The sequence below is a fragment of the Myotis lucifugus genome, unplaced genomic scaffold (assembly GCF_000147115.1).
Source record: "Myotis lucifugus unplaced genomic scaffold, Myoluc2.0 scaffold_114, whole genome shotgun sequence".
Classification (NCBI taxonomy): Eukaryota; Metazoa; Chordata; class Mammalia; order Chiroptera; family Vespertilionidae; genus Myotis; species Myotis lucifugus.
In genome coordinates this window covers 2,801,918-2,816,041 of record NW_005871162.1, presented here as the reverse complement: position 1 = coordinate 2,816,041, position 14,124 = coordinate 2,801,918, and the positions used below count along the sequence as shown (strand labels likewise).

General features: G+C 31.6%; 1 protein-coding gene across 1 annotated transcript in view; it reads left to right on the top strand.

Annotated features, from left to right (window-relative positions):
- RIMS2 (regulating synaptic membrane exocytosis 2) overlaps positions 1–14,124 on the top strand; it is a 234,954-nt gene that overhangs the window by 63,955 nt on the left and 156,875 nt on the right. The window contains exons 10-13 of the mRNA XM_023757794.1: positions 1,397–1,550; positions 3,954–4,022; positions 5,595–5,751; positions 7,228–7,344. Coding sequence (XP_023613562.1) covers positions 1,397–1,550; positions 3,954–4,022; positions 5,595–5,751; positions 7,228–7,344 — 497 coding nt within the window. The remainder of the gene's footprint in view (positions 1–1,396; positions 1,551–3,953; positions 4,023–5,594; positions 5,752–7,227; positions 7,345–14,124) is intronic.

Sequence of the window (14,124 nt, the reverse complement as noted above, 5' to 3'; positions counted from 1 at the left end):
CTGGCACCGGATTGTGTCCCTTAATCCGTCACATTAAAAAGTTTGGATTTTATCCTGTGGGTAATGGGAACCAGTGGTAGATTTTAAAAAGAGAATGGCTTGATTGCCTTGGACTTGAGAAAAATGTTTTAGTGCAATGTGGAGAATTAATTAATTGGAGAGGGGCAAGATGAGGGGCAGTTCTTCAGCTATTAACACACTAAGTTACCTGCTTTCAGCACTTTTCAACGTGATTCGTTTTCCTGAGTAAATAAAATGGTAACCTGCTGGGAAAACCAACAACCTACAGAAATATTAAATTGAATGTCAGTAGCGAAGTAATCAAAGAGTAGTAAGCCAGTTAGGAAGAAGGGTGACAGAGTTGTCAGGACAGCTGTCTGGGTCTTGCATTTGTGGCACTTCTGCTTCCTAGCCTGTGTCCTTGAGCAAGTTATTAAATCTATTTCTCTTTCAGCTTCCTCTTCAACCAAGTAGGAATGCTAGGAGTTAATATGAGGATTAAATAAGTGTATGTGTATGTGTCAAAATTTGGAATACAGGGCCTATAACTTTGAAAATGACTAGGGAAAATTTGGGAAGGATGAAAGAAACTTAGCTATTTTGCTTCGTTACCTCCCATAGCTAAATAGTGATTTATCACTAAATAGCAGTTCTCATGTTCCTAAGCATAAATGCTGTCATAGTTGTACCTGACTCTAAAAGAAAAAAAAGGAGTTATTCATTTCTATGAACTAGTTTCCTGTTAAAATTTATTAAACATTTATATTTTAAAATGCATATTATAGTATGTTTCATTTTTAAAAATCAAATGTTCCTTATTGAATCTTTAGCAGCATATATTGAACAGAGTTTTATTTGGTTCATAGTATACCTCTTTCACTTACCAGCTGATGTGAGCTGAGACAAGCTCTTTTAAACCTTTTTTAGCCTTGATATCCTTTTCTGTAAAAGTTGAATAACAAGACCAAACTAGTAGGTTGTTTTCTCCTCCCAGAAAATGTAGGCAACATATAACATGGTTTTTAATACCCATTAGACACTTCTAATTTGGTTTTCTCTCTCCGTTTCGAGTTTATGAAAAGGCTAAATTAATGAATGAAATTGCTTTTTAAATTATAAAATACACTAGTATTATTAGAGACTTTTAATAATAGGTGTTATTTCTATCATAGCAAATTCAACAGCCTCTAGTAAGTGGTTAGTCGAAATAAATTTAAATATCTTAGATATTTAAAACTTTTAAATAATTAAGAAGTTATAAATATTTATTTATTGTGAAAACATATGAATAACTTTGCAACATGACTTTGCTTTGGATCTAATAGCATTACTATTATATTTTAAGAGAGTTTCTGTATTATTGGTATATAACGGTTTTTGTCTCTTGGCTTTGTAGATTTTAATTGAATTAGAAACAGCATTATTAGATGATGAGCCACATTGGTACAAACTTCAGACCCATGATGTCTCTTCCTTCCCACTTCCCCATCCTTCTCCATACATGCCACGAAGACAGCTCCATGGAGAGAGCCCAACACGGAGGTTGCAAAGTAAGTTTTCAGTAAAATTTATCAAATCTTTATTGAATTATCTTGAATGATAGATATGACATGGAATTTGAAGATATCTTTATGGGTATTAACAGGTATCTCAGTGCTTTCATAGCTGTTATTGAAACCTTTAATTGTTTGATACACTAAAATGAGGTTATACCTATGTGTAGTATGTATAGTCTGACTCCGAATGAAACAGTTATTTTTGATTCATTGATGAGTAATGTTATTCATCACTTTCCTGAAACATTAGTTTGAAAAGTGTATTTGGATGTTTAAGTCTTTATTGTTGTATATTCTTTATTGTTTTCAGTTAAAGTTGTGTAGCATCTTAAGGTAAAAATCTTCTTTTTTAACATGACAGAAATCATTTATAAATTTATTATTTGATATTAACTATTTTCATAACATTTGAACTGCAAAAGTTCAGTTAGAGATTTCTTTAATTTGATACTTCATTCTTTGTCTCATATCAACTAGATTCATCTCTTAAAATTCTCAAATAATTCTTAGTAAAATGTAATATTATCACCCTTTCAGTTTTTAAAATAGAAAACATCATACCTATTATACTTTCATTCAGACCATCACCAGTCTTTGAAGAAGAGTGAATGGAAACAAATTATTGAGACAAAACCAAAATGATGCTGTTGCTAGGTGTAAGATAAAAGAGACATGATTTCACAATTAAGTTTTTCAGGATTTCAGCTATTTGTGTGGACATTGGAGGCCAATATTTCTTTTAATTCTCTACGCAATTGAATTTCTTTCTCTTGGATGGCAATTACATATACATATACAGACCACTAGATATTTTTTACTGGTGTCATTATTATCTTATATCAGGGGCAGATCTGATTCTTAATCAATATTAGAGTCATGTAATCTTTTTGCTCTGTATTATACCTGGCATATTAAAGTAATCACATTACACTGTTCTTCTTTAATCTCTCAATACCTTCATCTGTGTTATCCCTCTTCTCTTTTGAGTCTGTTTAGAATGTATGTCCTAATTGTATAAGCCCTTATATGCCCAGTCTGTTGGGATGTCATCAGATGATTCTAATTTGCATGTCAATTGGAGCTACAACAGCCTCAGATTTGATTGGGTCTAAAGTTTAATGACATAAGAATTTAGAAGGAAAATAGTGAATTCATTCAGTGAGACCACATAATCTCAGATCTTTTTCTTCTACCTAACCATTAGAAGAAAAAAAACAAGAATGCAGTTCCTGGCAACAAAGACTTCCTGTCCTAAGAGAGTAGGGATTGTAACAAGCAAAACAAGAAAAAAAGTTTATAGGGTATTTCTAATATTGGAGGGCATTCCTAGAATGTTCAAATATTGCTATTTTAAACATCTTAGACAATGTGAGATCTCAATGTTTTATAAACCTACAGGAAAGCATTTATTTTCTGATAAGTGCGTTTAGTCTATTTAATGAATAACAAAATGTAAGTAGACCAAACAAGTCATTTTTTGAAATAGCAATACTGTTTTTATTTATCATTATATGTTTTCTCCTTTGAAAGATTCTATCATGTCAGGTGTGCCTATTGCTGAGACTCATGTAGAGAATATATATATTGAAAATAAAATATAGCATGTTTAAATATGTGATATATTTTCTAATTCACATGAAGATAATCTGCTTTAGCCATCAAAGTTCTACTTAGTTCATTATCAATGCAATTTTTGCCAAGCATGATAAACATTTTAACATTTTGTTAGGGGTTTGTTTTGCAATAAAACATATATATGGAGCTCCTGATTCATAATAATTTTTACTGTTCTGTCTTAGCCTATTTCTTAGAAAACATAACACAATTCACAATTTAGATGTATTTGTCGGTTTGTGAATGATTTATTGCAAATTTTCTCAAAGCAATAGAAAAACAGCTAAACTAATAGTTACAAAGGGATGTTTGAGATGTCTTAAATTATGTTTTCTCTCCATGAGTGTGGAAATTAAATAATTGGGTATACTTAATTTATTAGACAGTCCTATTTGAAAAAGACACATGAATGATTTTGGAAGAACATGTTGTTTATGTTTTAACATTTACCTAAATTCAAGTGCCTTAGCTATTTTGACTAACTTTTTCTCCAATACATTTTGTCAATCAGTATCACATCACTTACATACATCATTTGATATTTAATATTATTTTAAGCTTTAAACTGTTTGAGAGCTTTATCTTACACATTTCAAGAATAACATACCTACATCATGAAATACGTGTAAAATATGTTTGTGAACTCATGTGACTTTCCTTCTCTCTCTATTTCTTATTCTCAAATTCCAGTCAAAATCCTTCCATTGATTTTTCAGGTTGGTGAGAGATTATTATTTTTTCCTTAGTAATTACCAATTTTGATTATTGCTGTTTGCTTTATAGGATCAAAGAGAATAAGTGACAGTGAAATCTCTGACTATGACTGTGATGATGGAATTGGTGTGGTGTCAGGTAAGAATTTCAGAAATATTTCATAATAAGAAGGTAGAGTAAATTCATCATTATTTACCAATAGATAGATAGATAGACTGATAAAATGAGAAAGAAATAACTTGCCTCCTCATCTCACCAAAAAGAACCTTATGGTAATTTAAACTCCTGATTAGTTCTTATTGCTGGAACACCTGCACCAATTGTTAGATTGAATATTCATATGGGAATATTTTAGATAAGTGAATTCTTACTAATTTCCTGTTTTAAACCACTAAATAATAAGGATTTCTCTGTAATTTTGAGGAATTATTGTATAATTAAAACTTCTTTACATACTGTGCTAACACTGTGAAAGAGAAGAAAACCTTTTTGAGATCACCAACATACCCAAATATGTCAAATACTAGAATAAGTATTTTGAATTTTTTTTCATCGTTGTTGTGTTGGTTAAGTATCAGCTGCAGCTACTTTTGAACTTAAGGCATTATCGTTTAAAATATTTGCTAATTCATTATTATAAATTATCGGATGATTTAAAATATAGGTAAGTAGCCATTTAAAAAAAATAAATTCTGGGAAAAAACATATCACACTATACTCATTAATATTATAAAAATGTTTCTCTTCTTCTTGAAGGTAAATTAACCTAACATATTTCAAGGGTACGACTAATTTTACCTTGAACAAAATGAGTTCTATTGCATGTAAAACATGCTACAGTTGCATCAATTATTGATAAGAATTTTTGTTTGGCAATTTTTGTTAGAGTTGCATCAGTTAACATGCTATCAGGTTACCTATTACTTTTTAAAAATTCCATGGCTATCTTTTAGTTTTTATTTTTGCAGTAAGGGTGAACAATATATTAATTTACTAAAACTGCCAAAAATAATTTACATGTCTTATGGTTTGTGAATTAAACCTTAATAAAATGGCTTTGAAAAATATTTCTCATAGTCTCTTGCTTGGGAATAATAACAATTTTCTCCCCAATTGTATTCTATTCCTTTAATAATTGATTTTTCCAGTTTTCTTTATCCTAAAAAATTTCCTTCAGGTTTTGAACTTCTTCATCTTGATGCCATTTTTGGTATATCTCAATTCTTTCATTTTCTATTTTCAGAATGGCAAAAATATGATCATTTTATTATTTTTCCATTCTGTTAAAGGAAGTGTATTTTTGAAAAAGAAATTTATAGGAATCTTTCATTATTTGGGTTAATATTGTCTATATTTTTTCTTCTTTTCTATTACTGAATAGTATTTAGAAAAACCTGAATAATTCAAAGTAATTGCCCTGGGTTTATTATTTTTCAACATCAGAAAAATCATCCTTGTTTCTACATTTTTCTTTCTGCCTATGTAGAGAGTACAATAGTGAATCATTTACTAATCCATTGAGGAATGTATTTGAATATTTGTCATTTTTTTTAAGTGTTTACAAAGTATTATTATGTCTTAGTATTACACTATACCTTTACAATATTCAAAGACTTCAGCTTCACCAACGTTTTATGTTTTTCAGTAACGTAGAAAATACAAAAGGACTTAGTGTGTCGGTAACTGTCATCTTAATCTTTCCACCTTTAGATTATCGACACAATGGTCGAGATCTTCAAAGCTCAACATTATCAGTGCCAGAACAAGTAATGTCATCCAACCACTGTTCCCCATCAGGCTCTCCTCACCGAGTGGATGTTATAGGAAGGACTAGATCATGGTCACCCAGTGTCCCTCCTCCACAAAGGTAAGAGAGCATACACATGTTATTTGTAGGGTGGTATTACAAGCCTTCTTATGGTAAAATACCATGAATAACCTCTAAAGATAATACATTCTTGTGGAAAAAGTTACTTCAGGAAAAACAAAGATGCTATTGGATAACCTACATAATGAGAGTAAAATAAAATATCGTCTACTTCATGACTTTGGAAGACCCAGATCTTGTTTTATTGGAAGAGTTCAAAATTATAAACAGGATCCAGCTTGAAATCACTTATCAATATTGAGCAGATGTAGTTATGACCAACTTACTATACTCATAAATGGTAGAGATATTGATAACTTAAGGAACAGGAAAAGATAAACATGTGATGGTACTTTAAAATTAGGAACCATCATGGGAAGAGTTAAAGAGAAGGATGGCTTAGTAAATCTGTAGCTCCAGGTTTTACGCCTCGTGGAAAACTCTGATCAATCCAGGTAAGTACTGAAAGGCTTAATAGAGTTAGAGCCATGGAAATAATATACTTGCCATTAATAAATATGTGCATAATTCACAACTTATATACTTGAATATTGAAGAAATATGAAATCTTTTGAATGTTAAAATTTGAACATTATAGCTCCTCTTATAAATGAATAATTGAATTAATTTTAGACTTGGAATTTTTAATCATAATCTTAATTTGATGCATGGTATGAACCATCTAAGAGAACTTGAGGTTTGTATTTATAAATTTAACTTATTTAATTTATAAGGATATTAAGTACTTAAAATGTTTACTTAAGTTTAGACATTGAATAAATTAAAAAGGAAATGTAATATATTAACTTCATAAACATAGTTTAAAATGTTTGAAGATGTTGAGTTAACTAAGTTTGTAAGTGAAACTAAAATTATTGAGTTCTGAAAAGTCAATTTTTAAATGTGGTCGACTTCTCAATAGAGTGATATGATTTGGAGCTTATATAAAAGGCTTATTCTATCATGAAAAGGAAATAGATGATCCAGACCAAGAATAGTAGCTTAAAAAATCATCATGATCAATTAGCAATATTTCAGTTTAGGTTTTTTAAAACAATCATTATCCCTAAAATAGGATCTGGCAATATATTGTCTATAAGCAACATGCTGAACTCATTTTCTCCACACTGATCAATTTTTCTGGCAGTATTTTTGTATCATTGAATGTCACTACTAGAGATCTCAGAGTCATGTATTAATAGCTTTGATAATCCTATCGCTATCCTTATCGGTAGTATCTTGATTTTATGTCATATCTCTGTTCTAGAACTAATCTCCTAACTTCACTGTCAACCTCCAGTCGACATTTATACCATTAGCCAGAGGTACAACTAATTAGTTAAAACAAAACAAAAACCTTGGACTTGACATGATAGTAGTTTTTGTCTTTTTCTATTGTATTTATTAATAAACCTCATTTGTCAGTGTAGTACACGATTATGATTTTAATATATTTAATGGATCTTGCTGTTTCAGTCGGAATGTGGACCAGGGACTTCGAGGGACACGCTCTACGACTGGCCATTATAATACCATTAGCCGAATGGATAGACATCGTGTCATGGATGACCATTATTCTCCAGACAGAGACAGGTGAATATGGTTAAATACTCTTCTATCTTATTACAATCGCTGCCTTCAGGAAAAAGGGGTTACTATTAAATGTTTTCATTCTGAAATTTATTAAACCCTATGTATTCTTCACAATGCCTACATTCATTCTTATGACCCCCACATCATTAAAAAAAATACTAAAACAAAACAAAACACAATAGTTTCTTTAGTGAGAAAAAATAAATCATCTTGCTCTTGCAATTCTGGGCCTTTGTTAAATCAAATTAGTAAGTTAGTAAATTTGCACATGAGGTTATAATGATAGTCATAATGAAAATGAGGTGTTTTAATATTTTTACCTTTTAATTATTATCTATAAAAATACTTCCATGAGACAATAGATTTTAGTCTGTTACATTCATAGGGAAATCAATGTGACTTTTATATACTTTTATATATAAGTATATAAGTATATATATATATATAAGTATATATATATATAAAAGTATATATAAGTATATATACTTTCATACACTTTTATATATACTTTTATATATGAGATAAGTCTGGTTTGTTTAGGAAACACAAAAACTGATTCATGAAGAGGTTCTTCCTCATGGCTTTAGCAAACTTTTTAAGCATCGTAAAGAATCATGCTGTTGATTGCTGTACTTGGAAGAATTCTCTGAATTTGCTCTATTAAATGTGACATACTTGGAATCAATTAATACATACATTAATTACTACTCATTTTTTAATTAGGCAAATTGATTAACTCTAATTCATGGTTTGTTGTTTATAAAATAAAAAATGCTATGATATTTTCCCCAAACTATCAAATGGCTTTGAAATAAGAAAAGAAAACGTAATTTACCATTCAAAGAATGTTGCGATAAAATAACAAGGGAACTCAGAAGTCCTTTTGTATGCATCCCAAACTAATTTTAGTAGAAATACTTGGGGGATTTAAATCAACTAATATGAGCTGTATCTGTCAATATCCATAAATTTGTTATGTCTACATACAGGGTTATATATTCAATTCATGCTTGTAATTTCATTGTTTTTTAGCACATGTTTTCTTTAATAGAGTAAAGCAAGTATTGGCTTTTGAGTCTGAGACCTAAGAAGAAATTAAGAAGTTATTAAATTAAAGTCTTTATCAGTGTTGAATGAAAGTTAGTGTAGTATATTACTTTTATTTGTTTGACTTTTTCATAGTTTTTTAGGTCTTTAGGTGTAACTATAGGTATGCTACCTATAAAAATTTATGTTTATAAGTACAATAAGAGTGAATGAAAGATAAACTATCTTGGCATGATTAGGAGTTAGAAGGAGTCCTATGAGGGTGTGTGAATGATTACTTTTGTCATATAATAAAATTTTAATGTGTTTGATTATTTCTGGAAACTATATTGATTAGTTTCTCAACACTATTATTACAAATAAACATTTCTAGAATGTTTCCGTGATTCAAACTCATTGTTTATTGAAAATGTAAGGAAATGAGGGGACAAAAAAGTCTGAAATGACTAGAAATCCTTCAAGTTTATGTTAAGTTCTTCTTATAATTAAAAATGGACTTGATATTTTCTCTGAAGACAATATGGTCTAAGTCTTGCAAAGAAGGATGGAATAAAATTAGCCTCTAGAATTATACTCACACACAAAAGGTGTCACTATCATGCAAACATATAATATTTTAGTAATATTTTAAGGCAAATGGCCCTTTATAACTTTAAGAGTCTTCTAGTTTAGCAAAAATTTTCAACTAATTCAAAGGATTGGAGAAATTGATCTATGTGGTTTTATTACTCTCTTGGAGTGCCATATATTATTACTAGATCATAATTACTGTTAATTATGAGCTGTTTTAAATCCTTTTTGAAATAAGTAAAATAGAATGTTATTCAAGTAGGACTATAAAACCATTTGTAATATATTATTTTTGAGTTATCTGTGAAACCATTATTTATTAACACAAGGAATCAAAACTACAGTATTCATGTACTCTATCATAATATTAAAAAATGGGTTCTAATAGAATGAATGTAAAAACATTGTAATTTTTATGTATTATTTAATTGGTAAGAGTACTCTAGAACTCTTACAGTGAATACTCATCAACAGCATTTTATCGGGGCAATCAAAAGTCTAAAAGAAAATTCCCTTTGAAATAGTAAGTAAATTTAGGTATTTTGCACGGTGTGTTAACCGTTCTTGTCAGTAAGAGTTGATGCAGTGGACTAGGACAGTGTTTTATTGAATACTTTGTCATGGTATTTGAAACCAAAAGGCATTGGGTTTGAATTTAGGCTTTTTACACTTGCTAACCATGTATCTTTGGGGAAATTAACTCATCTATATAACTATAATAGTAGTACCAATTGTACCAGGTTGTTGTGCCCACTGGATGACACAATGCCTCCAGTTGCATAGTATATACTCGGAAAATGTGCCTTACCCCTTAGCATGTTTAAAGGATCTTTTGTCTTTCAAATAATTTACATTTTTATGGGCTTATCGATTAAGCAGAAAAAAGGGAAATCAGTCAATTCATATGTTTTTTAAAAAGCTACGTAGAGAATGTAGGGCATGTGTTGGACCTTGAAAAATGAGCACGTTTATCCAGGTGAGAACAAGAACAGAGATCCAGGGCAGAACACACATGTGCGTACGAAGGATGAAGGACTTGGGGATGTGTTGGAAAGTTATGCAGGAAGATAATGGCTTTTACACCCATATGAGAAATGATGCTATTTGACATTCATTTATAGCATCTGGTTAAACTTAAGTGGTATAAGAAGGAGATATATAGGTAACATAAAAATCATATATCAAAATTTGATTTGATCTTTAGTGCTCGGCACCTCTTACTCTTTTGTCCTTAGTCAAAATTCTATTTTGTTTTGAAAAGAAAATAAGTTCTTTACGAATAATTTAGAGACTTGAGTGCAGGGGTATTAGCTGAAATGATGAATTGCAAAGGGCACCTTTCATCTACCTCTCTATCCCCTATTACTTTTTGTATCATTGCTTCTATGGTAAATTAGTGTTAACTGCTACAACTAAGAACATACTTTTCCTGGGGAAAACTATGTAGCTTTAGTGTTAGAAATTATTTTAAGAGCTTATCTGTTTATATGACTTAATTTACTATTAGAATAAGTATGGAGTACTAGATAATATTTCTGTAACACGTCAGTGATATCCTGCAGTAAGAATTTTATTTATCCAGAGGCCAGAATATTTTGGGTACATGGAGTTAAACAAACAAAAAACTTTGATGGCCAAAATCTCTGAAAGAAAAGGTTTACTGAGCCAAATGCTATCCAGAAACGGACTAGGTCCTGCAGTGTGAAGTCCAAGCTAGCAGCAGCATGTCTAGGTAGAAAAAACAAACACATTCGCCGTCCTGGAATTAACAGATGGTTTTATGTTTTGAAGAAGAAGGGTGAAAGTTGTCTTGAAAGAACTTACATTGGCTACAGATAAAGGGGTGGGAAGAAGTGGAGTGGGGCAGTTCTAGGATAGGCGCACAGTCAGTAAGGAAGTGATATTTACTGCTTTTGATGGGTTGTGGGAAACAGTCCTGAAAGTTCAGGCATAAGCAGGATGCTGTGACTTCTGGTGGTGGCCAGAGACGTTGATTCAAAGCTCCAGCATACGGTCAGGAACGTAAGCAGTCTCTTAGTAGGCCCACAGCTGTTAATGGGCTAAATACTCTTCTCTCTTTCTCTTACTCCCAACCACTGTAATTTAATGTAGGACCTCTCAGAATTTTTTTAAATACTTTTAGCATTATAAGAAAGAACTATAATTAACAGATATGTTAATTCATAAACTTCAATTAACACATTTATATTTTAAGAAGAAAAATACCCTCCTATATGGGTCTCTGAGATTCCTGACACTCTTGAGCCACTTCTCAGTTTTTTATTAGGCAACGAGCTGGCAGAAAGTGTCAAACCCATACCTACTTCGAGCCGTTAGGGCCCTTTTAGTTATCAACTATGAGGTGAAACACATCTCTGAAAGTTTGATAATATAGAGAAAGTAAATGAAAAGAGAATTCATTTTACAAAAACAGTGCAACATTTTATGTATTACATTTAAGGAACACATTTTAACATAGTTAAATCATACTGAGTATATTTTAGGAACTATGGAGTAGCAAAGCATTAACAATATTATAGACAAGCAGAGAGTTTTGTATTAAATTGAGATTGTTGGAAACTTAGCTTTAAAAAAACCAAGGCTGTTAGTTACTTAAGGGTGTTATAGCTTATATTCTCACTTTGCAATCCTTTTTGTGTGTCTGGTGGATTCTAAAAGGGTATAACTGGGCTAATTTAATATATTAGAAGGGTACTTTATTATAAATATGACTTTGTTAAGTCTTTAAAGATTGTATTACTTAAGAATCAAAGAGTGTCTAGATATTGAATCAGTGATCTAGGTCAGTTCACTATTTGAATAGTAATATTTTAATCATGATTTTAGAATGTGTAATTTCATTTTTTGCTTTTTAAAATTAGGTAATTTTTCAGGTTTTTGTTTATTTCTTCTACAATAAATTACTTTCCTGCTCAATTTTTTAGAAATTTGGAACAGATGGGATTAATGACATTTTTCATGTAACTTACTTTATTTGTTTAACTCATGTATATTCAAGACAGTACTTATTGCTTAGATTTTACAATATCTATTAATTTTTGAAGAAAAATAAGCACGGCTTAATAGAGCAGTGGGAACAAAATGTTTTTTTATTTGTACCAAGTGGATGCAGCAAAAGACCTTGGATGCATCTCAGGATCTTGGTGGATTTTTAGGGCGCTTATTGAAACAGTATGGTTAATTTAGTATAATATTCACAGGTGCATTTTACAATTTTCAGCAGAATCTCAAGGGGATCTTATGACAGCATTAGGTTAAGAGGTATAACATGACTATAGAAAAGCATAGAGTAAGGGTTTTCCAGAAAAACAGAACCAGTAGGATAGATAAATAGACAGACAGACAGATAGTGAGGAATTGGCTCACATGATTATGGAGGCTGGAATGTTCCACAATCTGCTCTCTGAAAGCAGAGACACATGGAATTGTGGTGTAATTGAGTCCACGTCTGAGGTTGATAACCAGGGAGGTGATGGTGTAAACCCCATGCTGGGGGCCAGAGAGATAGGAGACGTCCCATTCAAAAGTGAAGCAGGAAAAGGAGGAGGAATTCCTCTTTCTTCCTCCCTCTATTCTATTCAGACCCTCACCAGATTGCAGGATGCCCACCCACATTGAGGCAGTCTACTCGGTCCATGATTCAAATGCTAATCTCATCTGCAAGCAGCCTTACAACACACCCAGGAATAATGTTTCATATTGGCACCTCTTGGATAGTTAAGTTGATGCATTAAAATTAACCAACACTGAAAGGGAAAATAAAATAACTGATGCTTGATGAAGGTGGTTCTTGCTTAATGTTTCCTTTGACATAGAGTCAAAATCAATTATAAGGTTCTTCTAGGAATCTATTAGAAATTAGAGGATGATATATATGTTCTATGAATTTGAAAATTTTAACAAGCTTTGAATTACTCACATTTTCATTACTCTAAAAAAAATCTAATGTATACCAGCAATTTGTTGGCATATACAATATATAGTATATATATATAATATATAGTATGCCAACTAATTATAAAGAATAGAGGACTGTGAGGCAGAATCATAATATTGCAACAGATTGGAAAGAAAATTACTTCCTTAGGTCTATTGGAAAAGTTTTAAAAAGAAGTTGGACTTTAACAATTGATTAGAATTTTGAAAGTTAATGTAGAGGACACAGAGGGTACAATGGACATTCTTGGCAGAGTGACGTGAGCATGAACAAAATCTTGCCATCAGAAAAGCATGGCTTGTATTTAGAGAATCTCAGGTAGCCTGGTGCACCTCAGTAAAAAGTTGTGGTACAGGAGGTGAGTAGTAATAGGAGATGAAGGTTCAGAGTAGTTTAGAACTCCATTTGCATGCCATTTTAAGGAATATGTACTTGTTTTACGATGTGGAAAGCCATTGAAGGATTTTGAGCAAGGTACTTACATAATTTGAAATATACTTCTCTAGACAGGATGGAGAATGGATTGGATCAGGAGAGGGTTGGAGTCTGAAGGAAGGGAGACCTACTAGAAGGTTATTTTAATAGACAGAGTAACCCTGATTTAAAGTAGTGGCAGAAAAATGGAAGAGGAGGCATAAATCTGAGTTAAACCAGCAAGGTTTATAGCTAATCAGTTGAATGTGGACAATAAGAAAGGTGTAGGATTTAAATTCTGAGATTTTAAAACTTGGTTTATTAAATAAATATTTAAATTCTTAGTTGAAACTGGGATTACAAGACGAGGAACAGGGCCTTTAGAGATCTTGGAGTCCCAGCTTCTGAAGAGGCATCTGTTGTAGGTAAGGATGAAGCGGAAAGGAAAGGATCTAGGTCTCATTTTCTCTATACCCACAGTCATTCTGATCTTACTGCATTTATATATATCTATTGGTTTAACTTAACATTTTGTTAGAAAATTTGAAAGCTACTGCTCGAGGCCTGTCATTTCACAGATGTAGCACCAGATGCCCGAATATGCAAATGACTTGGTCAAGCCTCACAATTAGCATGTGTTTTTCTGAAGAGTCTGCAGGACATTCAAGCAGCCGTGTGAAGAGCCCAGAAGGCCGTAGGAAATGCGTTGTGAAACCCAAAGAAAAATTAAGGCTAAAGCTAGAGTTTGCACCATAAGAACAAGTAATATTATACAGAGCAGTGGTTCTCAA